The 22,693-nt window shown below is 36.3% G+C and overlaps 2 protein-coding genes across 2 annotated transcripts; one reads left to right on the forward strand and one right to left on the reverse strand.

Moving 5' to 3' along the window:
* Positions 1 to 372: 372 nt before the first annotated feature.
* On the forward strand, positions 373 to 4,317 carry LOC121806318 (protein NRT1/ PTR FAMILY 4.3-like). The gene is made up of 5 exons (XM_042206313.1): positions 373 to 689; positions 763 to 980; positions 1,563 to 2,003; positions 2,818 to 2,915; positions 3,421 to 4,317. The coding sequence occupies exons 1-5, from the start codon at positions 557 to 559 to the stop codon at positions 4,211 to 4,213; spliced, it is 1,683 nt and encodes a 560-aa protein (XP_042062247.1). The 5' UTR covers positions 373 to 556; the 3' UTR covers positions 4,214 to 4,317.
* A 2,419-nt stretch (positions 4,318 to 6,736) lies between these two features.
* On the reverse strand, positions 6,737 to 21,155 carry LOC121808615 (cullin-associated NEDD8-dissociated protein 1-like). Its single transcript, XM_042209187.1, has 28 exons — positions 20,964 to 21,155; positions 20,677 to 20,846; positions 19,883 to 20,093; positions 18,621 to 18,786; positions 18,382 to 18,511; positions 17,670 to 17,784; positions 17,412 to 17,569; positions 17,205 to 17,328; positions 16,159 to 16,209; positions 16,002 to 16,084; positions 15,269 to 15,353; positions 15,092 to 15,193; positions 14,890 to 14,988; positions 13,427 to 13,537; positions 13,265 to 13,348; positions 13,052 to 13,192; positions 12,184 to 12,276; positions 11,981 to 12,102; positions 11,703 to 11,865; positions 11,383 to 11,622; positions 10,492 to 10,740; positions 10,226 to 10,402; positions 9,976 to 10,122; positions 9,714 to 9,830; positions 8,308 to 8,476; positions 8,105 to 8,182; positions 7,869 to 8,007; positions 6,737 to 7,291 (listed from the first exon to the last, which is right to left on the reverse strand). Exons 1-28 carry the CDS (start codon positions 20,997 to 20,999, stop codon positions 7,195 to 7,197), a joined length of 3,657 nt encoding a protein of 1,218 aa, XP_042065121.1. The 5' UTR covers positions 21,000 to 21,155; the 3' UTR covers positions 6,737 to 7,194.
* Between the last annotated feature and the right edge of the window lie 1,538 nt (positions 21,156 to 22,693).

Consider the following 22,693-nt stretch of genomic DNA (forward strand, 5'->3'; position numbering starts at 1 on the left):
TTTCAACCAACTTTTCTTTACATTTCTTAAAACCCGTATCCGGTCAAAGAGTGACAATTAATCGGGGACGAGGGAGTATGAGTTAGTGTTATTTGTAATCCACTTTCTGAAATAGTAAAGTAAACTGAGATATTTAATGGTGAATGAAAAGAGAAATAGTTATTTTATATAACAACTGTGAGTTGAATGAGTTGGTGGAATATGAAGTTCAATTATCAAATACAATAAATGTAAAACGAGACAATTAATAACCAGAAAAAAATTGTAAAATAAGACAATTAATAGGGACCGGACCGAAGTATATTATTAAGAAAGTGTGGGTGCTGGCTGATGTTCATATCTCTCATATACAAAGCATGCCTTTTGACTTTTGAGCCTATGCTGGTGGTGAGTATATATATTGGAGCCCAACCATCCTTGAATTCACTACAAAATACTATATCAACCAAGCATCTTTCTCTCTCTCTCTCTCAAGCATATTAATTTGGTGTGAAGGAGTGAGCTTCTGTAAACACAGAGAAACACCTATTGGTGTGTGAAAAAGAAAAAGAGGAAAATGGAGGGCTCAAGAAGGGAGCAGGATTTGAAGGCAGCAGTTAAGGTTTCCGAAGAGAGCAGTCTTGATTGGAGAGGAAAGCCTTCCAACCCCCAAAAGCATGGGGGCATGAGAGCTGCTGCCTTTCTTCTAGGTTCTTTCTCTCTCTCTCAATTAATATTTAATATTTGTGACTGATGATGATGGTGATAAATACTAATGTGCAGGGCTTCAAGGATTTGAGATAATGGCAATAGCAGCAGTTGGGAATAATCTGATAACATATGTTATAAATGAGATGCACTTTTCCCTGTCAAAAGCTGCAAATATAGTTACAAATTTTATTGGAACTCTCTTCATCCTCTCACTCCTTGGTGGCTTCCTTTCTGATTCTTATCTCGGTTGCTTCTGGACCACTCTCATCTTTGGTTTCATTGAACTCTCGGTATGTTATTCCTCTCTCTCTCTCTCTCACACACACACACACACAGAGTGAAAACTGAAAAGGTAAGGTTTTGGCTCGATTTGAGGTAGCCGTATATCTCCAAACTATCCCTTTTGTAAAGATTATTTTGTTGAATTTAAGTAGGGTTCAAAATTTGTGTAGTTAGCTTTTTGTTCTATTTAAATTTTTGTATTTGTATGGCATAAAATTGGAAAGTTTATAGAAAAATATTTATTTTACATATTGTTATTACCTACAATTCAGTGACTTAAGTTGACTTAAGTCACCCGGCTCATATTTTTAAAATATTGTTTGATTGTGCATTAATACGAGTGTGGTAGTGGAATACAAGGGTCTCATTTTGACTTTTGGAAGTTGAAATCTTTTCAAATACTTATTCACACAAGATTAGATTGACATGATTATTTAGTATTGACATTTATTAGCATTAAAAAAATAAAACAAATGCATTTATTTTTTCTTGCCATAACTCTGATTTTTGTCCTTGTTTATTGTTATTTATTTTATTTTATATATTTAATTTGATTAGAATAAATGACATGATAATTTTACGCGAGACAGGGTTTGATCTTGCTATCGGTGCAAGCCCATTTGCCCGAGCTGAAGCCACCACCGTGTGACATGATAAAGGATAGCGCGCAATGTGTGGAAGCCAAAGGGTTGCAAGCCCTAACATTTTTCGTGGCTCTTTATTTGGTGGCGTTAGGGAGTGGGTGCGTTAAGCCTAACATGGTAGCTCATGGGGCTGACCAATTCAACCAAGCTGATCCAAAACAATCCAAGAAACTATCCTCATACTTCAATGCTATCTACTTTGCCTTCTCATTGGGCGAGCTCGTCGCTTTGACCCTTCTCGTTTACGTCCAAACTCACTCCGGCATGGATATCGGCTTTGGTGTCTCGGCCGCCGCCATGGCCATGGGCCTAATCATCATCATTTCCGGCACGCTTCTCTATCGAAACAAGCCTCCCCAGGGAAGCGTATTGACACCTATTGCACAGGTTAGAGTTTTTTTTTCAATCACTTTTTTCCTATTATAAATGTGCCATTTCGAGATATACACTATTAATATTAAATAGTAGACTATTAATTATTTTGTTCTAATTATAATTACAATTTTTAGTAAATGAACCATACATATCACTAATTCAGTGCACATGTTAATTAGAGTTGTTTCTCATTTATTTCACACGGCACAATACTATATAGTCCCATAAGCCCATAACTTAGTCCCAAAGAGCGTGAGCGAATGAAATAAATATGGAGCGACTTTAAATTTTTGAGCCAATTATACTCAATCAAGCAAACGTAGTACTTACTACCTTTTGAATCTTAGTCAACTTCTTTAGCTGTCTCCTCTAGGATTATTATATGTTATTCATCAAATTGTCTGTAACATGCATGTGTTTGTCTCTGATGATTATGAATGTATTCTTGTTTTCATTAGCTGATCAAGATTAAATTATCCTCCAACTCTCCGTTATAGAAAAAGAAAAATATTAAATAAATAATAATCGAATAGCATTAGTTCCACTTGATGCAGGTGCTCTGATTAGCCATTCATATGTGTCGAATTATAATACTCCATTAATTCAGCTATGTCGGAATTTGGAATCTAGCTTCCACCTAATTAAAATACATCTACACACATAAGCATTTTTATTTATTGAGTAATTAAACATTATAAATTGTAGGTACCTGATGCCTCTAAATTTTTAATCTTACCGGGTCAATTTTATTTAAATTACTTGCACATCGAAGTTTTGTTTAGATTAATGTTTTACGAATTTCCCTTTTTTCTTAATTTTGTTTTAGGTGATTGTGGCTGCAACTCGAAATAGAAAGCAAGTGTGCACATCTGACAACACCATATCCGACAGTTTTCCCAATAGTCAACCCACCCTAAGATTCAGGTAATTTAACTATTTCCACTTTCCATTGTGCATAGTTTTTTTTTTAAAAAAATCAAAGTTGGCATGATTCATGATAATAATAATACCTATTTCTTCAATTAGACAAAATACACCCTAAAACTAGTGTAAATTGTAAAAAATAAAAAATAAAAAAATTGGTCAATTCCCACAAGTTCAAAAAATCAGTCGGAAAGTCATAAAGTTTGAATATGTTCGCAAGAGAAAAAATCTAGTCACTCATACGATATATTGTTAATGGTTTTCAACTAAATAGCAATATTTTCTTTGTAAACGTAGATAATATGGTTTCGACTAAGCCGTTTACGTATGATTTCTCAGTTGTCATATAGCATCAGCTAAAATTTCATAATAGATCCAAATTTATAGTTTTTCCTAGTGATTTTAAAGTCGTTTGATTAAACTTTATAATATTTCCAAAAATTTTCCCAATATAGTGATTCGCATGCAACTAAACCCTAAAACAAAATAATAAAAAAAATGTCAGATTCTTGAACAAGGCATGCATCAAGAAAGAGGAAGAAAGTGAAGAAGAGAGCAGTAAATGGAGAGTATGCAGCGTGAAGCAAGTGGAGCAAGTGAAAACACTGATATCAGTGGTTCCAATCCTATGCTGCACAATCATGTTCAACACCATCCTCGCCCAGCTCCAGACCTTCTCCGTCCAGCAAGGAGCCGCCATGAACACCCGCCTCATTAAATCCTTCCACATCCCCCCGGCCTCCCTCCAGGCCATCCCCTACCTCATCCTCATCTTCGCCGTCCCCCTCTACGACGCCGCCGCCCCCCGCTCCATCACCCCCCTCCGCCGCCTCGGTGCAGGCCTCCTCCTCTCCACCTTCTCCATGGTCGCCGCCGCCCTCGTCGAGCGCAGGAGAAGGGATAGTAGTAATGCCGCTGTGCTGTCGATATGGTGGATTGCGCCGCAGTTTGTGATATTTGGGGTGTCGGAGATGCTGACGGCGGTGGGGCTGGTGGAGTTCTTCTACAAGCAGCCGCTCGAGGGGATGCGGGCGTCGCTCACCGCGGTCACCTACTGCTCCTACTCGTTCGGGTTCTTTTTGAGCTCGGGGCTGGTGTCGGTCGTGGACGGGGTCACGGGGTGGCTCAGTGATAATGATCTTGATAAGGATCGGTTGGATCTGTTTTATTGGCTGTTGGCGGTGCTTAGCTTTCTTAATTTTCTTAACTATCTGTTTTGGGCTAACTGGTATTCCAGTGGCGTTATTAGAGTTGGTGGTGATGGTGATATTGATATTGATAGTGATAGTGTTGTGTGATTTGGTTTTGAGATGTTAATATCCCTTAATTAGCATATAAAATGTACAGGATATGTTTGTCATAATTTGTAGATCAGATCATTTGATCATTAAGGGTATAAAAATGGTGTTCCTTATCCACTAGTGGTGTATCAATTATGCTACTTATACTATGTGTAGTGTATGTATTAAGATGCATACATACTCACATACACTACAATGTAGGCAGTGGTTGCAAAATCAATCCTATTTTGTGTTTCTCAGCTGGTTTTGAATGTGTAGGGTCCTCACTCTAGTGCACCCAATGTTGTCAAATAGCGGCTATAGCGGGGATATTGCGCTATAGCATATCAGTTTTTAATGAAAACGCTATCGCCACACCGATACGTAGCATTTTTCTGTGGCGGTCGTGGCGCCATAGCGCTACCATATCCTGCAATAGCGGTATTTTAGCCCAATTTTGACTTTTTGGTGCTAATTTTGACTTTTATTTGGCTTTTTATTTTTAATTTAATTTTGCATAGGCCCAATCAACCCACCCCAATAATTCTAAACCCTAATTCCACAACCCCAATATGCCGCTTTTCATCTTTACTCCTTCAGTCCTTCCACAATCTGCCACCCACCGTCGCGCCGCCGCCTGTTGCAGCCTAGCCAGCACCCTCCAGCCCCACTCAGTGACTCAGCCACCGCCCAGCCATACAGCCCCTCCTATTCACAATCTGCACCCTACAGCCCCTCCTATTCACAATCATCCCCACTCAGTGACTCAGCCACCGCCCAGCCACTTGACGCCGCCACCCCCGCCACCAAAAATTGCATGATAGGAACAAGCTTAGTGCAACCGATGAATTTGATCCTATTATTCTCGATGATATTGATGAGTGCAATGAGTGGCTAGTTGGGGAGTTGGATGATGATGATGATATTGATGGTGGTAATTATTTGGTTCATGATGACGATGATACACTTGATTGGAACATGGTGTATAAGGCTTCGGGTGTTGGAGAGCCTAGGACATATACTAGGTCAAAGAAGAGGAAAGAATCTTCTACATCTAGTTCAAGTTGACTTAGAGTTTCTAAGAAAAAAGAACCTATCATACCTAGAAAAGGGAAAGGGAAAAGGAAAAGGCTTGCGCTTGTAGATGAAGAATCGGAAGAGGAAGAATTTGAGGATAGTGTAAGTGGAGATCAAGAGGATGAAGCAATGGAGGATGAAGATGAAATGGATGCCGATGATAGTGATGATGATGAGCTAGAAGACTATGTTGAGCTTGATGATTGATGTCTATTGAGCTTATCATGGTTTTATGTTTTGTTGAACACTTGAACTAAAGACTTTAATTGCTAGATTTTTATATAATTATTTTCTATTTTATGCTTTATTACATGTTTTTAGAGTTTTTAATGTTATATTTTTATTATTTTCTAATTTTTTAAATTATATATGAATATATAAATATTATTTTATATATTTAATTAATGACCGCTATATCCCGCCATACCGATACGCTATATCCCTGTGGCATTTTTCGGGCGAACCGCCATGAACCGCTATACTGCTTTGACAACATTGAGTGCACCCACTCTTTTTTTTTCTTTGTTAATGCATACTCCATGACAATAGTGCTGCTACACAATAGAAAAAAGGAAACAGGAGAACCAATTCTCACTATGGTAATTGGTTAGATAGTAACTCAGAGAAAGAGATTTGTAAAGAAGGCAACCATAAGATTATGCATGAATAATGATGAGACAAAATGAAAGATGAGACACAGCTCTCATTTTCTTACTATGAATGATTCACCTTTTACACAAATAAAAAACATGTCTGAAACATGTTGGAGGCGAGGCCCCTCCTTTGTATATCCTCCAACCACCAATTCCTTGATGTTACTGTGTTGCCTAAAAGATAAGCATTAATGGACCCCCCATTGCAAAACCAATATGACCTCTTTTTTTCTTGCTTTTAGATCTCTTTTCATCCTTGCATTGTTGGGACATGATTATGATGATAACTTACCTACTCTACCAATATATGGAAGCCTCTCTAAGGGTAAAATGCTTGTTCATGTTACTAACTTACATATATGTATATTGTGTACAATTTTACGTACCATCATTAACCCAGAAAATATACATTATTTGTGGATAATGTTTAACAAAAATTCCATATCGCAAAGTGTTCCAATTAGTCCATATATAGGGTTTGATAAAATTGATTGATTAATTTAAGCATCTTTAATTAGTTAACTTTTGCCCAAGAGTAGTATAATTAGTTTACTTTTTCCCAATAGTAGTACCATTCGAACATCATTTTGATATCAACGATTAATCCACTTAATACGATTTGACATAATAATCCTTCTCGAGCAACTCAAATGAACATTATCAACTTTAACTCTCCCAAAACACAAATTTATGCAATCAACATCATTACCCAAAATATCTACTAAGATGCATTTTTAACTCTTATATCCTAAAACTGATCATTTCTATAATTTGAACTTGCTTCATCTAATCCAATAGAACAAATAGAGTATTATTAAACACCAGTAGATAAATAGTGGAAAGCAATAAATGATCGCAAATAAAGGAGGGTATAAGAGTTCTTTGGAGACAAAATTCTTGGGTTTTGTACTCAACAAATATATCATTACTAATGGACAAGAAAATGAAAACATAACAAGCTCATGGTCTTTCAATATCCTCTTCTAATGCGTATGATTTTAAAAACTTATCACCTCCAATTTACATAGCACCAGACAACATAACAGAAAGAAGATCTCACAGTGAAAAATCGAGGATAGGAGCTTGAATTCTTGGACAACGAACCTTATAGTAGATAAAACCCATACCTCGCGATGGGATCACTTCTTTACATAATAATGTAGCCTCACACATTGACATTTGCATGTTTGGTGCGTATTACAACCCATCTATGCGGCCATACCACCTCATACGGTATCACAAGTCTATTAATTATGGTATATAACCATGTCATTCATTCCGGATGGATGAGTATTTCTCAGATAGTGTCTGAGACTTGCCAATTTCATTCATGAGATTCTTAAACTTGTGACTACAATCTCCTCCGCTGCAAATAAATAAAAACAAAGCATAAAAGAAATGAAAACCAAACTTATATCAACAAAATTTTCTTGCAGATATTTTTGCTAACAAACGAAAAAGTGAATCTGAACCATTATTTACAGGCATAGCAAAATGAATCCTTAAATGTTTATTAAGATCAAATATCAGCAAAGACTAACTATTACGTTTAGGATATTATGGAAAATGGTGGATGTATCTTGGTGGATTGAATGTTAGATTTTTTGAACTTAATAAAAACTTCACATCTGTAACAAGAATCATATGGATTCCATCTCTCAAATCAACTGGTCAGTAATCCAAATTTACAAATCATGGGGCTCCTGGAGCAGATATGACATTAAAAAATATCTAAAACGAAAAATTGCAGAGATGGAAAGGAGCCAAATATATAGCATATTAGGGAGATTTTAGAAAAAGCAAAAGCACTCCAGCACCTCATCCAGAAAGATAAAGGATTCATAAAATTTGCTGGATTTCTTACCATGTTCAATGAGTATTACTAGAGTTCAGGGAAACGTAAAAAGGATATTTCCTCCTGAAGAGTGAAGGCACAAATATACCTTATTCGGTTCAAAGATGCAATCGCTCGAAGGGCACTCCGAATCATGTCTTCATTACGATCTACTTCTTGTTTGACCGCATCTTGCTTGGGCCTAAAATTGATGGTCTTGTGGAGAGGACTCACCAAAGAATCCAATACTGAAAGTCCGTGTAAATTAAATTAAAATTACCCGAACATAATTGGAAGTATATATTAGAATTTTATGTTCATATATAACAAGAAATTGAGATATACCTGCCAACACAGCAGATGGGCACTTATCAGCCAACTTTGAAAGGATAAGATGGCAAGGCATTTTAACATCATAATGATCTGCAATAATGAAAAGGTATGAGGTTTAAAACTCCACTGTCACTTCTATAGCACATACAACCAACAAATGGAAGTACAGATATTGAAAGAGGAAAAGATGATCGGTACTTCAAATGTTCGCTTACCATCTAATCCAGATAAAAGGTATGGTACTATAAAAGAAGATGGGTTCACTTGATCAAGGCAACTGTCTAACAGAGTGTCAACACATTCAAAAGCAGCTTTCCTCAATTCAAGCCCATCATCTACCGTGTGCTTGAAAGGGCCAAGATCGACTGTCCTGATCAACTCTTTCTGCAATGAGAAAATTGGCCAGAATAACACATTAAAAAGTTCATGTTCTCAAATACTATGCAGCCACTATAGGTAAATAAAGTGATAATATAATGTGGGGCATTACATTTGAGCAGGGCAATAAAAGAGAGAAAATTATATACTTGAGAGGAAACAATTGACACGTGAATAGCTATGAAGCTGAGATCATATAATACATGAATTCAGGAGAAAAAGTCAGCATCGTAGAATACAAATTCAAATGCTTTGCAGGTCATGATGGAATTTGATTACTGGTTCCAATTCCAGATCCAATAATTCTATTAAGAATTTTGGAATACACAGGAATGTTTGAATGTGAAGCAATTCAAGCAAAATGATCACATTAACAGAAAATTCTCAAATCGTCCTTTTATATGAGACGCTTACAACAGAATATTTAAACATGACATAAAAGATCACATAAAGAGAAATTCCTAAAGGCCATCCCAGAATTTTTATGTTTCTTTAGTCAAGAATCTAACAGAACTAAATCCAACATCCATAAGCATACTGAATCTAATGATTTGGAGGGGTCTTGAATACCATTAATTATGCTTTATGGCCCAATTCTCAAAAATCTCAAAAGAAAAACCCAGCCTTCTGAAAAAGTTGCAAATATGGCTCAGGAGTCAGGCCTACATTTCTGGGGTCAAATTTCTGATGTAAAAGTCTTGAATCCAAAGTCATTTTGATGCTTGGATAGAAAATAAAATCTATGATAAATTCATGACCTATTCGGGTCTTCCACGAACTTCAAGCCCAAAAGTTCAGGCTTTATCTTCAACTTTTTAAAAAAGCCACGGTTTGTTTTTGAAGTTTTAAAGGTTATGCCATTTTTGCAACTACGCCTAAATGTGGGGCCATAATGTAACCCTCTGCCTTCAATTCAAGGAATGCATACATCAACTTGAAGAGTCTACTTGGAACAATTGAAAGAACTTTCTTCATAGTATTATAGATGTAAAAGGATGCCATTTCAAACTGCATCAATTATGAAGAATACTTTCCATTTTCATGCTCAACATGAAACCTAAAGATAACAGGTAACATATACAGCCATACAAAGTAGAACCTTTAGCTTATTCAGAATAAAGTGCAGATTGGGTTAAGAAAAGTTAGAATATGAATACACTCATGATCAACAGAATGCATCTGATAGCATTTGGAAGGTATATTATCTGTGATATGTACATACGATATGAACTGAAGCACATACCTTTATTACTGTTTGATCATAGAGGAGTGGCAATAGCTCTGGTAACAGGGACTTTATCAGGTTTGGTTTATAATGAGCTGCAGTACTCAGGGCCAAAACAGCAGCACGCCTCACATGCTGCACATAGACCAATAAACCATAAAAATTGCATACATGGTCAAGCATCTTCAAATGAGGCATTTAAAATGCAATCTGTTTCTCCTAAACAAAACATTGGGAAAACTGTCTTGAGAACAATTCAAAGCAAGTGTCTGACAATTACCCGGTTTTCATCCTTGATAAGCATCAAGAAAGTAGAAATCTCGGGGTACAGAATCTCGTCTATTTTCTCCTGCCGCTCAACTAGAGAATATTTCACTGCTATAACAACAGTTGCTCGGGTGAATGCAGCAGGACTGGATGTCCTCTCCTACAAGAATATTTCAAGTATATTACTCTTTGCAGGAAAAATCATGTACTATTATTTTTATATACAATAAGTTAAAAACACATTACTTCTTCTAAGAAGGTACCTTAAGTGCAGGAACAAGTTTCCCAGGCTCAATAAGAGCAATTTTTCCCAGGCACTCAGCTACCACATTGCGAACTCCCTCTTCGTCACTTTCACAGTGGTTGAATAGCAATGTAGTGATCTTGTCAACACTGGAATAATCAAATTCGGCTTTATCTACAGATTGTCTCACAATGACCTGTAAGCAGGTTAGTATTTATCAAGTACAACTACGTAATGAGAAGAAAGTCTTTATCTCTTAACAGCATAGATCTAAAAGGAACGGACCTCCTTCAGAGAATGGAGCAACAGATATTGCTTCTTTTGCTGATTATCAATTTTATCCAAGATGAAAGGCAAATATTTAGGAAGATTCCCAACAGCAATGTTTCCCAGAGCATAAGATGCAGCAGACTTTATTTCTTCGAATGGCGACTGAAAAGACTCAATAACAATGTTCTCTATGTGGTCGTGAGCGCTTAAATCTTTTCTCCTTCCTACCTCTCCCAAGCATAGCAAGGAGAGATGCTGTTTGGCCTATGAGAAAGAATGGTGGATACCATAAGAGCACTAGATATATGTGATATAACCAAAATTTCATTGTGAAGAATTTCATGAGTTTACAGAACACACAAGATATGGAGGAAAAAACAATAGGACGGATGTAAGCTAAAAAAGGGAAAAACAATTTCTGATATTCTCAAACAGAATGCAATGCTAAAATCACAATGGAAGATTGAGTACTTCAAGTGGCATAAAAGTAAAAGTAGAATTATTAACAGGCACAAGATGGAAAGTATTATAATTTATATCCAACAATCTGGTCTCTCTTAGAATTTGTAATTGTTCCATTTACATAGACCCTAATTTATGTATCTTGGAACATATCTTATTAATCATTCTAGTTAGCAACTACATATTTTGGAACCAGACTCAGTTATGGTTCAAAAGGATTATCTTTCCATTAAAGATCTAAAAAGGTTCAAAAAATAGCAAATACTTACAGCAAAGGTGGACCCTGTTTGTTTAAATTAGGGTTTGTTATAGATTTATAAGTTTACAGACATAAGCTTGAACACAATAACATTTGTCTAGATAATGCTAACTTAAGAACTAGTAGTAACTTATGTATAGAACTCCCGAGCAAATTAAAGAGTAGATAAAACCAGATTTATATACCGAATTGGTACTGCTATCTGCTTTTAAGATATCTGTAAGCATGTTTACGGTCGAGGAACATTTTTTATCGCCTGCAGCAAGACAGAGAACGGCCACACATTGAGCAATTGAGAATAAAGCCTGTTTAGCAACAGCACCAGTCTGGGCAGATGGTTTGGCAGTAGAAAGAAGAGAATCAAGCAGTGCATCAAAGCTTGTGTTGGCCGAGTAAATCAGTGCAGTGAAGAAATTCTGTAGTGCCTGTGATTTCCAAAAGACATGTTATAAGAGAAGCAAACTTTGCATAACATGTACTAATCAATGAAACATAAAATTAGTACCAGAAGGGCCTGGCCCTGCAGCAGAGAGCTTCTAATTAAAGTCAGCGCTTGTGGCAGAACTTTATTTCGGACAGTCAGACCAACATTTGGACCAGATCTTTTGTCAGCCATTAATGTGCAACATAGTTCCAAGGCTAGAGCAGCCATATGCAAGTCTGAGTCACTGAAAAGCAAAAGGTGGAATCAAGATTTAAAAATGAAAACTTATCATATATGAACTCGTTAACATTCAAAACAACAAAGTCAGCAGCAATACAGTAAATTAAATATTGCCAAACCTGATCAGAGTTGAAAGTTCAACAACAATGACTTCATAAGCAGCTGAGCCAATTTTATCACCATATCCTACAATAAGTGTGTTCAGTGTTCCAAGAGTAGCTTGTCTTAACGCTCGATTGGCCTTTTCAAGTAGAAACATGGAAACAGCTCAGTATACACCATAGTGAAACCATCATTTAATGATTGGGGAAATAGTTTATACCTTTCTTAAGAATGCAGTCAGCTCTGAAATTACATGCTCTAAAACACAGGATAAGTCAAGGTGCAGAGGAGAAGCTGCAATGACAGCAAATGCCTGGAAAAATAAAATAAAATAAAATAAAATAAAATAGAATAAAGGTATAGCAATTTGTAAATGAAACTGTAAAGAAAATCGTAAGTGTCATTCAATATGATTAATATATGTTTTGTTGATAATTGCTCAAACAAATTGAATAAAAATAAGTCTTAAAAACCAAGTGAGCAATATAAAAAATCATCTTCATGTGATTTATAGATTCACCCATTGGACCAAGAGACAGAGTAACTGAAGTCATTTACAATTTGACATATCTCGATCTCCAGTGTTGCACTCAATAGCTAGTGTCACCCATTCCTAAATTCTCTATAGATACATTCCACATTTTGTTACCAAAGTGACAAAGTCAACATGTATCCATGTGCATTTCTAATATGGAAGCTAGTGGACACATACAGTGTATCATATTCACACACTGAAGTGAACAAAACATTATTCCCAAGTCCCATACTCCCATCTTTGACCACATGTAGGCAGCTTCTTGTGCACCAAATAGCCAATAACACCACTCATTTCCTCAGTCAGAACTAACTCGGTCTCTGGAACCTTAATTAACATCTTGGACATAAAAGGATATGATTACTAGATCCATATAACATAAAGGAACACCTAACTAAGGATATATAGTTTATCCATTAAAAAGTTTTCCAGTTTCCCAATCTTGTTTAATAAAATAATGACAAGTCGCACATAGTTGCATATAAAAGAAAAGAATCAATAATTTTATATAAATCAAAATCCATCCAGTGACTACAGAAGACCTTTGACAAACCTTAACAGCTGTAAGACGAGTAATCTCATTTCCCATTCGATCAACAAGCACGGGGAGGCATGAGGGTAGCTCTGCTCCGAGATGATCACCAAATGTAGACACCACAAGTCCCATGCAAGATATTGCACATTCTTTCACTTCCTGTAAATGAGAGGAATAAGACATGATGTAGAGAGAACACAGGATATAGCTGGAGTCAAGACTATCGCTAACCTGATCTTGATCTTGATTGGTCAAACGTGACATGATAGCAGCATATATAGGATGGACGTAGGGTTTAAAATCAAAACCATACACCTGTTCAAAAAGATAAAATGACAGTTTCAGAGTTAATGCTCCGAAATGGAGCTATAAGTTCAGAGATAAGAAGAAAACCTCAATATCTGGCCGCACGACACGAACAAGTTCCCCACATACTCTTAATGCCTCTGCTGTGACTTTATAATACCGTTCACTGACAGCAGATATAATTGGAGCAGATAGAGCCTAAGAAGAGATGCATAGATAACATTTCATCATTAATTTATAAAATTTTCAAATTCATGAACATCAATTGTACAATAATTATAAAGGGGGAATGCTATGTGAATAATATAAAATCAATTACAGCCAAGAATTCATTGAAGTTCATGAAAATTTGGAACAAAATTTAACTCGCTTTGTTTCTTCGTAGACTGGGATTTGAGTTCAGGTATAGCTCCTCCAGTCACTTTCTAGAGAAACAACACGCCTCTGTTCAGTTTCGGAAACAGGGATGAAAAAAGGAAGGATCATGGAAATTAGACATACTGCTCTATTGAATGAGCCAGATTCTGTTATGTAAATGGCTGATGGTTCCCAAAGAAAATGGAAACATGGACTGTTAACCTTAGGTGAAGATTTTGTGTAAGTTAACATGGTTTGTAATTATTGTCAACTTGTGGCCCATTTTATGTAAAACCATAGTATTTATCTAATTACCCAGAAAACCAGAGATGTAGTATAACTTTTTTCAGCCCGATACTAAAGCTCACCAAACCATATATCAGCAAAGAGTCAATTGAAAGAATCAAAGACTCATGACCCAAGATTTAGGCAGGAAACCTAAAGACGTCCTGTTACCCTGATATATCATTAAATCTTCAGTCTAAAGTCGTTTACTTTGATATATGTAGTCTACATAGAGGTATGTGCTCTTTAAATTAACTACTCCCCCTGTCCCATTAGAAATGAAACATTTTCATTTTGGCACGCGATTTATGTAGTGTTGTTTGGTGAGTTAATGAGGAAAAAATAAAAGAGAGATTAAAAAGTAGAGATAATTTCGTTTTCATTTTAGGAAACGTTTCATTTTTAATGGGACAACCTAAAAAGGAAAACGATTCATTTTCAATGGGTCTGAGGGAGTACTTAATAAGTACTACAGGAGTGGTTTTCCTTTATATGAGATATCTGTCATCAAGTAAAGCTCCAGCATAATCCTCACCAAGCATTTATAAAAACTAAGGAATGCAACATGTATGTACCCTGAAACGAAGATAATAACACAGAAAACCAGACCTCCTGAAACAATAAAATGATTTTAAAAATGCCATGACGGGCATTCAGTATCAAAAACCATTTACAACATCCGTTGTCTTGTCTGCATAAAAATCTATACTTCAAAAGCAACTAACAAGTACTAGCATCCATTACCCTTAAGAGACTGACAGATACAAATTCCCCAAATTATAAATAGTAAAAAACAGAAACACTGATTTGAAGAAAACAAATTAAACAAACAAAATAACTGTGTCACGACATTCATGTTTCAAATGGTTGAGAAACTATAAATCAGTAACTATTTTGATTAACACTACCTTGATGTATGGATGAAAAACAGGAGGAGCATGTGAGGCCAACACTAATCTAGTAAAAACAAGAGCTTCAATCTTTAAGTTTGAGGTCGAAGATTTGTCCTGTGGATAGAGGTAAATGCATAAACAGATAATCAAATTTCTAGGAAAACATGGAAATACTGAAACTTGAACATATGAAAGTGCAAAACAGAGAATATCTTACACAAAGTGCTTTCTCAATTCCAGGAGTCAGAGATCCAATATGGTCTGCAAGGCAATCAGGTAAAACAATCACCAGCTCTTTCAAAATGGAGAAAGCTCCAACCTGCAGAACAACCAAGGCGATGAATTCACAATGCTAAAAATTCAGCATAACGCATGGCATTTGTATCAATTTCACCTTTGTCTTAATAGATTTCTCGCGTAACTGTTTATTTACAGATCGAACAATCTTTGCCACCTCTTGCTTCAATAAATACCTGGGACTGCATAGTGTTGCAATAAAGGAAAGAAATAAGCAAAATCCAATCAGCAAATGCAGAAACAGAATTGTCCTTTTTCTCCATGGATGGAGCATCATTATAACAGTTCAACAGAAAAAGAAGAAACTCGTTCAGAATATCAATATTTTAGGTTAAATAATTGTGACAAGTAGATAATTTGAATCTAAAAGAGGTACAGAAGTTTATTATTCGGCACACTAATAACCGTCCGAAGTCAGGATGTAGAAAACAAAAGCAATATGAAACATAATTTGTTTGATCGCCTTAGATCCAAACAGAAGCTCATCATTCTACAAGCATCAAGCTAATAATGGAACTCGATACACAGTAGGAGAAAATCCAAACAATCAAAGATTAAGAATACACTTGTTCAGAATATCAATATTTTAGGTTATATAATTGTGACAAGTAGATAATTAGCATCTAAAAGAGGTACAGAAGTTTATTATTCGGCACACCAATAACCATATGAAGTCAGGATATAGAAAACAAAAGCAATATAAAACATAATTTGTTTGATCGCCTTAGATCCAAACAGAAGCTCATCATTCTACAAGTATCAAGCTAATAATGGAACTTGATACACAGTAGGAGAAAATCCAAACAATCAAAGATTAAGAATATACTTGCCTTGATTCATCGAAATCTGTCTGGCCTTTAGTCACATTTCCTGTTTGTCTAAGTAATTCAGTGAACGTATTGAAGATATCCATCTGCAACATCATCCATTAGATACAAAAAGAAGAAGTAATCTTATTGTCTTACACATACAACAAATAATTAATACCTTGACGTTCTCTTCCCTTTCTTTAAACCTATCAATCAACTTTGGACATGCCTGAAACAAGTGGGATTACATTCCCAATTATTCATACAGCTTTTTTGTAAGCTTAACACAAAAGAAAAACTATAGATGCATAGACAAGAGCAAGAAATTGTCCAGCATGTCGAAACTAAAAAAAACATCTGGTTGACCACCACGTCTACGTATCTCACATTCCACATTAACATTTAACAGAAAATGAAATCATGGAGTACTGAGAAAATAGATGTCTTGCATTTGGGTAGCAATACCATATGCTTGATTTTACAAGACAATTCCTTTCCAGACACTATCAAATATTTTGACCCAAACATCTTGATTAATTGGTTTATATCTTGAGCTATTAGATTTATGTGATATGATAAACACCAATAAGAAGCTCAACTCTTTCTAAAAGATCAAGCAACAGGGTCTTCAACCTATGCCCTCGCCCAAAGAAACTATTGTAGAATATATTCGGCACAGTTATTATGTTGACGTTCTACTTGCATGCATCCAACGGAAAGTAGTACAGGCACTCATAGTATGAACCCTCTGTCGTGACATTCATCTTTCAAAATAGAATCCAAAGAGTTGTATTTTACATGCTTCTCTTTAGTTTTTCAAATTTGGTCAGCTCACACAAAACTTCTATCATGTCTTTTTGTTCCATTTCATTTTGAAGAAATGTTCTAAGCTCAAGAAATCTATCAAATGGTCTCTCTTGAATCATGATCTATAATAGCCAAAGTCAATAGAAAATGTAAACTATATAAACCTCTAGTGACATGCTACAGTTCTAGTGGAGACAAAAAAAATAATGGTACAGCCACAGGTATTGATAGTCATGCATAAAAACTTGCATATAAACGCAGTCATTGGTATGAATTTGAAATCAGTTTATGCAGGCACTAGGCAAAGCATACATGTCTCTCAGTTTGAGATTCTCAGTGTGAGCCATGAGGCATGAACTATAAAACCCTCCATGTTAACATTGAGTGACAGCGAAGAAAAACAGATAAATTGTATACCTCTTCATATAGTCTTGAAAGCATCTCAGGCCGAGAAACAATTAAAGCAGCTAAGCATTTGGCAGCAGCTCTCCGCACTTTCCAGCTCACATCTTCATCATCTGTGTACTCATTAGCACTCTCACTACAAGCATAAATGAACACTGAGCACATATCTTATCAAGCATAATTATGCACACCCATAAAATATTAAAACATAGTACATACTCATCTTCCTCCTCCGCGTAACTCTCGTTATCTGTGTCCTCTTCCATGTTATCAGTAAAATTTGGATCATGACTCAGAAATTCCAAAGTAAGATGTAAGATTTGGTCACAGTAGGAAGAGATATCCCTAGGACACCGAAGTAGAAAACTCTCTAATGCCTACATTAGAAAACATACGATGCCTTCAAGGAAAAATACAACAAAGAAGTGGGAAAGTAAAGTAATAATGTTATAATAATAACAATAATAAGCAAAGTACCTGCAAGCTAAACTCACGAAGCTCTTCATCATTCTCTGATGCATTATTACAGTAGTTAATGAGAATTGGAACTGCATCTCCAAGGTGTGGACCAAAGCGGTAGCCAACAGCACGGCTTCATAACCAGAAAATCCAAGGAAATTTCACTATGAGACGCCTCATAGATCGGTAGCATGTTCAAAAAGGTCATATATTTAAAACGATAATGAAAATTAAATATCTACGGTATTCCTAATTAAGAACATGATTTTTCCTCTAAATCAGTCTGCCTTTCAATTTAACTTCATTAGCAAACTAGGCTGGTTCCCAAGCCAAATAGTCCAAGTTAAGGATTCAACCACAAGCACTATATAAGTTTGCCAATTAAAAGCCATGATCCAGTAAACCGTTACTGAAGCATATGTCCAACATATCTAATAAATTAGTAACAGTATAAGAGTATATAAAAATGTCAATTAATTCATTCACTTCAGCAATGTAACATGTAGAAAAGGAACAACATTGAGGAACTAGATTATTAAGCCACTCATAATTGACCAGATTTAATTACCCTAATAGAGCTTTAGTCCTGAAATGCAGCAACTTCTTGCTTGAAACAATAATGTCATCCACCAGAACAAGATGAACATAATATAATAGTAAAAAATGTTGTACCAGAAAGTTATATGGACGCATGTAACAATCAGGAAATAGATAAAGCTCATCAATTTACCTCAATGCCCCAATCATTTGAATATTTGTACGAGTAATTTCAGATTTTGTAGCCTGATTTTTCAAAAGCTGGACAATTTCAACTGTAGCCTTTGCCAGCAAATCATCTGACAAGCTTGAAGCCAGAGATGCTGCAACAGAAGTTATAATTTACACCATGTCGAGGAATTAAGAGGTTATTTGATAATGCAAAACATAAGGGTACATTGTTCTAGAGTACATTAGGATCAGTTATCCTACCAATACATGAAACAGCCTTTTTTCTCACACTGGCTTGATTGGTGTTCAACTGGGGCAAAAGTGCACTCAGCAGCACCTCATGATCAGATGCCATTAAATTACCATATTTATGTAGAACGTCACACAAAATATCAAGGCATTCACATTTGATTTCTGTTCCCATCCCCTAGAACAAGAGATATAATAAGTTTAATTAAAAGGGGAAAAGAAAAAAGTATTGCTGCAAGTATCTATGCTGTAATAAGACATTAACAACCAGCACAATTACACCCTTGACTATTCCAAGCTTTAGAATCAGTTGTTTTATCCAAATGTGTGAAATTCATTTAATTTCTATTTTCTCAGCATTCTAGTGCATTTTGTACAGGAGAGTAGCTAATCTGCTTTACAATAGTTGGATGGTAAACCTAATAATTCCTCCAGACGAATGCAGACATTTTAAGAAAATCAGTTTACAGAGAAAAATAAGAAAGACTTGAATATCGCCTTAAAAAGCTATAAGCAATGCAAAACCTTATGGAAACCCTAATATTCTTACAGAATTTATAGCCGGGACAGTTTTAAGAACTGGGTTTCATATCATAAAAAGCAATGAAAGAATTGAGTGAAGAAGTGGATATTATAGGAGCTCAAGTACAAAATGCAGGTTCATCAGTAGAAAAGAAATTGCCAGTGTCCAATGGATCAGACAGACAGGTTTTCCCGACAAAGCATTCATGGTTTAGATTATTTTCTTTCACTTTTAAGCTCATAGCCTCATACCAAGACAAACAATATTTTTTAGGGATAATGTCCTTACGGACTAATCGTGCAACTTATACCCAACGTGACCCAAATTGAACCTTTGATGCTCTTTTGGAATCCTGTCCAATAACTACTTCATCTATGGGCTTAGCCTAATTGAAAGGGGTACAATTAAATGTTTGATATATTCAGCATTTAACCACCCCCCCCCCCCGGCCGCGTGAAGATAATCCTTTAACACGTAAGGTCTTAAACTGATCCTAAAGTTCAGGAGCCATGAGCAGAAACTTAGATATCTAACTCTTTTTTCCTTTAATGAGCTTCACCATACAAAAGAGTGATATCATTCAAGACTAATGATGACATGTAATTCAGGCTAAAACAGCTTGTACATATTCTACAAATTTGCATAACTGAAATGAGTCAATGACAGGACTAGCTTAGCATAATTCACTTGGGAAGGTACTTGGCTAGTCAATTAGGATAAAAAACTGAATGAATAAATATATCAGACTGACCTGTGTGACTATTCCTCGTATCAACTTGGGAGAAATGGATACTAGAACAGATTGTGCAACTGTTGCGTTAGGAACTTCAGCAACAATTGTCTTCAAAGCAATGCTAGCAATGTCACGATTTTGCTCTTTCCCATTGAGCAATTTATCACAAAGCTTATTAGTCATCTCAAGAACTTGCTGCTCGCGGATTTTTTTCACCAAGGGAGCAAGGCTAGAATTTGCAGAAAGATAATAATATAGAATTAGATTATTGTTCATCAATATACTGAGAAAACTTCTGGACCCAGGCTAAAGCAATAAACAAGGTAGCTAATTTTCCATTTTCATGCTGACAAGTCACATCATAAAATAGTTGTGCAACCTATTTAAAGAGTCCTTAAACTTATATCATAGAAGTAATCATGAATGTTTGTTTTGCGCATGAAAAACTCAAGGATTGAAAAAACAGATCTATCAGTGACACGCTTGTGTTGACAAGTAAACAGAAACAGTTTACTATGCATTGCTCAATGGTAATTACATTCCAATTCAGGGACAACCCCATCTTCCAAACCAACTCATATCAGGCAATACAAAAGTAAGCCTAAAACAGAAAAAACACTACACGTGAAGCTTTGTATAAATAGAAACTTTGTCATCTGCAGGAGTAGATGGGGAAAGTAATTGGGTACTAAATCAGCATCATTCAAAATAATAAGATGTTTCACAATAACTTTAGCAGAAATAAAAATCATAAAATAAAATTGAGACGCAATATAAACACAGAATGAATTGAGCAAGACGAAGGAGCATACCACTTGACAGCTAACCCAGAAACATCGCCTGCTGCATCATCGAGCTGCTGGATGACAATGCTAGACAGTTTCGGTTCGAGATCAACATCTAGTTTAAACCCTTCTTTGTTTAACTCGTTAAGCAAATCAGAAGTTGCCATATATCTGTAGTCCTTATCTTTCCCAGTCATCTGCATTGCGTTGCACCCCCAAAATCATTCAGAATACCGTCCAATCACACACTGGCATGCCCATAGTACATAGTAGAAAGGGAAAAGTGGACAAAATCAGCAATGAGAGATGTTTACCTTTTCCAGTATTCCAGTTAGGGCTAAGTTCGCCATGTTTGCAAGACGATTAGAATCAATCCAGTTTATCTCTCTTGGAGCGGCGGCGCACTTCAAATTCGAGTGGATCCCCCGGCGAGTGGGCGGCGAGGGCTTCGGAGTTCAAAGGAGTGAAGAATAGCAGAGGACGAAAGAGAATTTCCGTGAGTGAGTGGGCCAAATTCCACTAAAGTACCTCTCGGGAGTTAGTATCCGTCGTTTGTACCAAAAAAAAAAAAGATTCCAGAGAGGGGAAAGACGCGATTTGCTCATGCATGTCTTAATTTATACACGCAAATTGCTCACGCGTGTTTCACTTGATACACGCGAATTGCTCACGCGTGTTTTACTTGATACACGCGAATTGCTCACGCGTGTTTCACTTGAGTTATACATCAGCGTGTCTCCCTTGGATACAAAATCAGTCCAGAACGCGAAAACCATTGGAGGCTGCTTCTGCCTTCGTCGCCCCATTCTTCCGACCCAGCAAAAATCGAACCCTAATCCGACATTTAGCTGCTCTCATTCCATTTTGAAGTGTTGTTAGGTAACTTTCTACCCTTAATTTCGATTATTATTGGTATATTTTTAGTTGGGTATAAGATTTAGGGTTCATGGTTTGAAATTTTTTTATTGAATTTGGTTGAATTTAGAGTATATGATGTTTTGTCGTACTTATTTTGCAGGTTTGATGGTGTTTGTGAGTTTATATTGGGATGGGAAAATTATTCAGCTCCCAGGTTTGGGTGTTGCTTATGATCCCCTCGTGCAAAATCATTTATTATATTGAATGAAAAGATATCTTATTATCAGCTAGTTTCAATGATATGTGAAAAAATTGGAATTGATTTGGATTCACATACGATTGATTTAACATGGAGGCATCCTGTGGTTTTTAGTGGAGTGGTGAATTATATAGCTACACCAGTGGATGATAATTTGTTGGAGTATATGTTTGCTGAAAATCCACGTCAAATTGAACTTTTTATTGAATATACTCCTGTGACTACTGCGTTGCAATTTGAACCACCTATCACTCAGCATGATGTTGGAACGCCTAGGAGAGATAATTATCATAGTTTTGATGTCGGGACATCTAGGAGGGATGATGAATATCATAGCACTAAATTCAACACATTTGGGAGGGAGGTTGATGAACAACTAGATGTACCAAATGTGACATGTGATGGTTATGATGGTTCTGATAATTGTGATGGTTCTGATAATTGTGATGATTCAGATGGTTCTGATAATTGTGATGGTTTAGATGGTTCTGATAATTGTGCTGGTTTAGATGGTTCTGATTGTGATGGTTCCGATGGTTCTCAACCAAGTGATCTTGATTATAGTGCAGAATCATGTGAAGATTCCACAGACGACGAGACACTTGAAATGATGGTTGAGAATTATGTACAACCAGCTGTTCGTGGGGAGCAACCTGTTCCCGACTATGTGCCTGAAGGGTTACCCTTTTTTCGATCATTACCATGTGAAGGCAGGCGAGGTTACGTTTCAGAAGACCATGGAGTGAGTGAAGAAGATATGTGGTATTGGGATGAGGATAATCCGAGACATATAGATGTGGGAACGAAATTTGATAGCAAATTGCAGTTGAAAACTGCTATGACATTATGGCATGTGGGAACAGGTCGGATGTATGAGGTTATGGATAGTAAATCAAGAAGATGGCATGCAGTTTGTAGGGACCCATT

Source organism: Salvia splendens, chromosome 6 (genome assembly GCF_004379255.2).
Source record: "Salvia splendens isolate huo1 chromosome 6, SspV2, whole genome shotgun sequence".
NCBI lineage: Eukaryota > Viridiplantae > Streptophyta > Magnoliopsida > Lamiales > Lamiaceae > Salvia > Salvia splendens.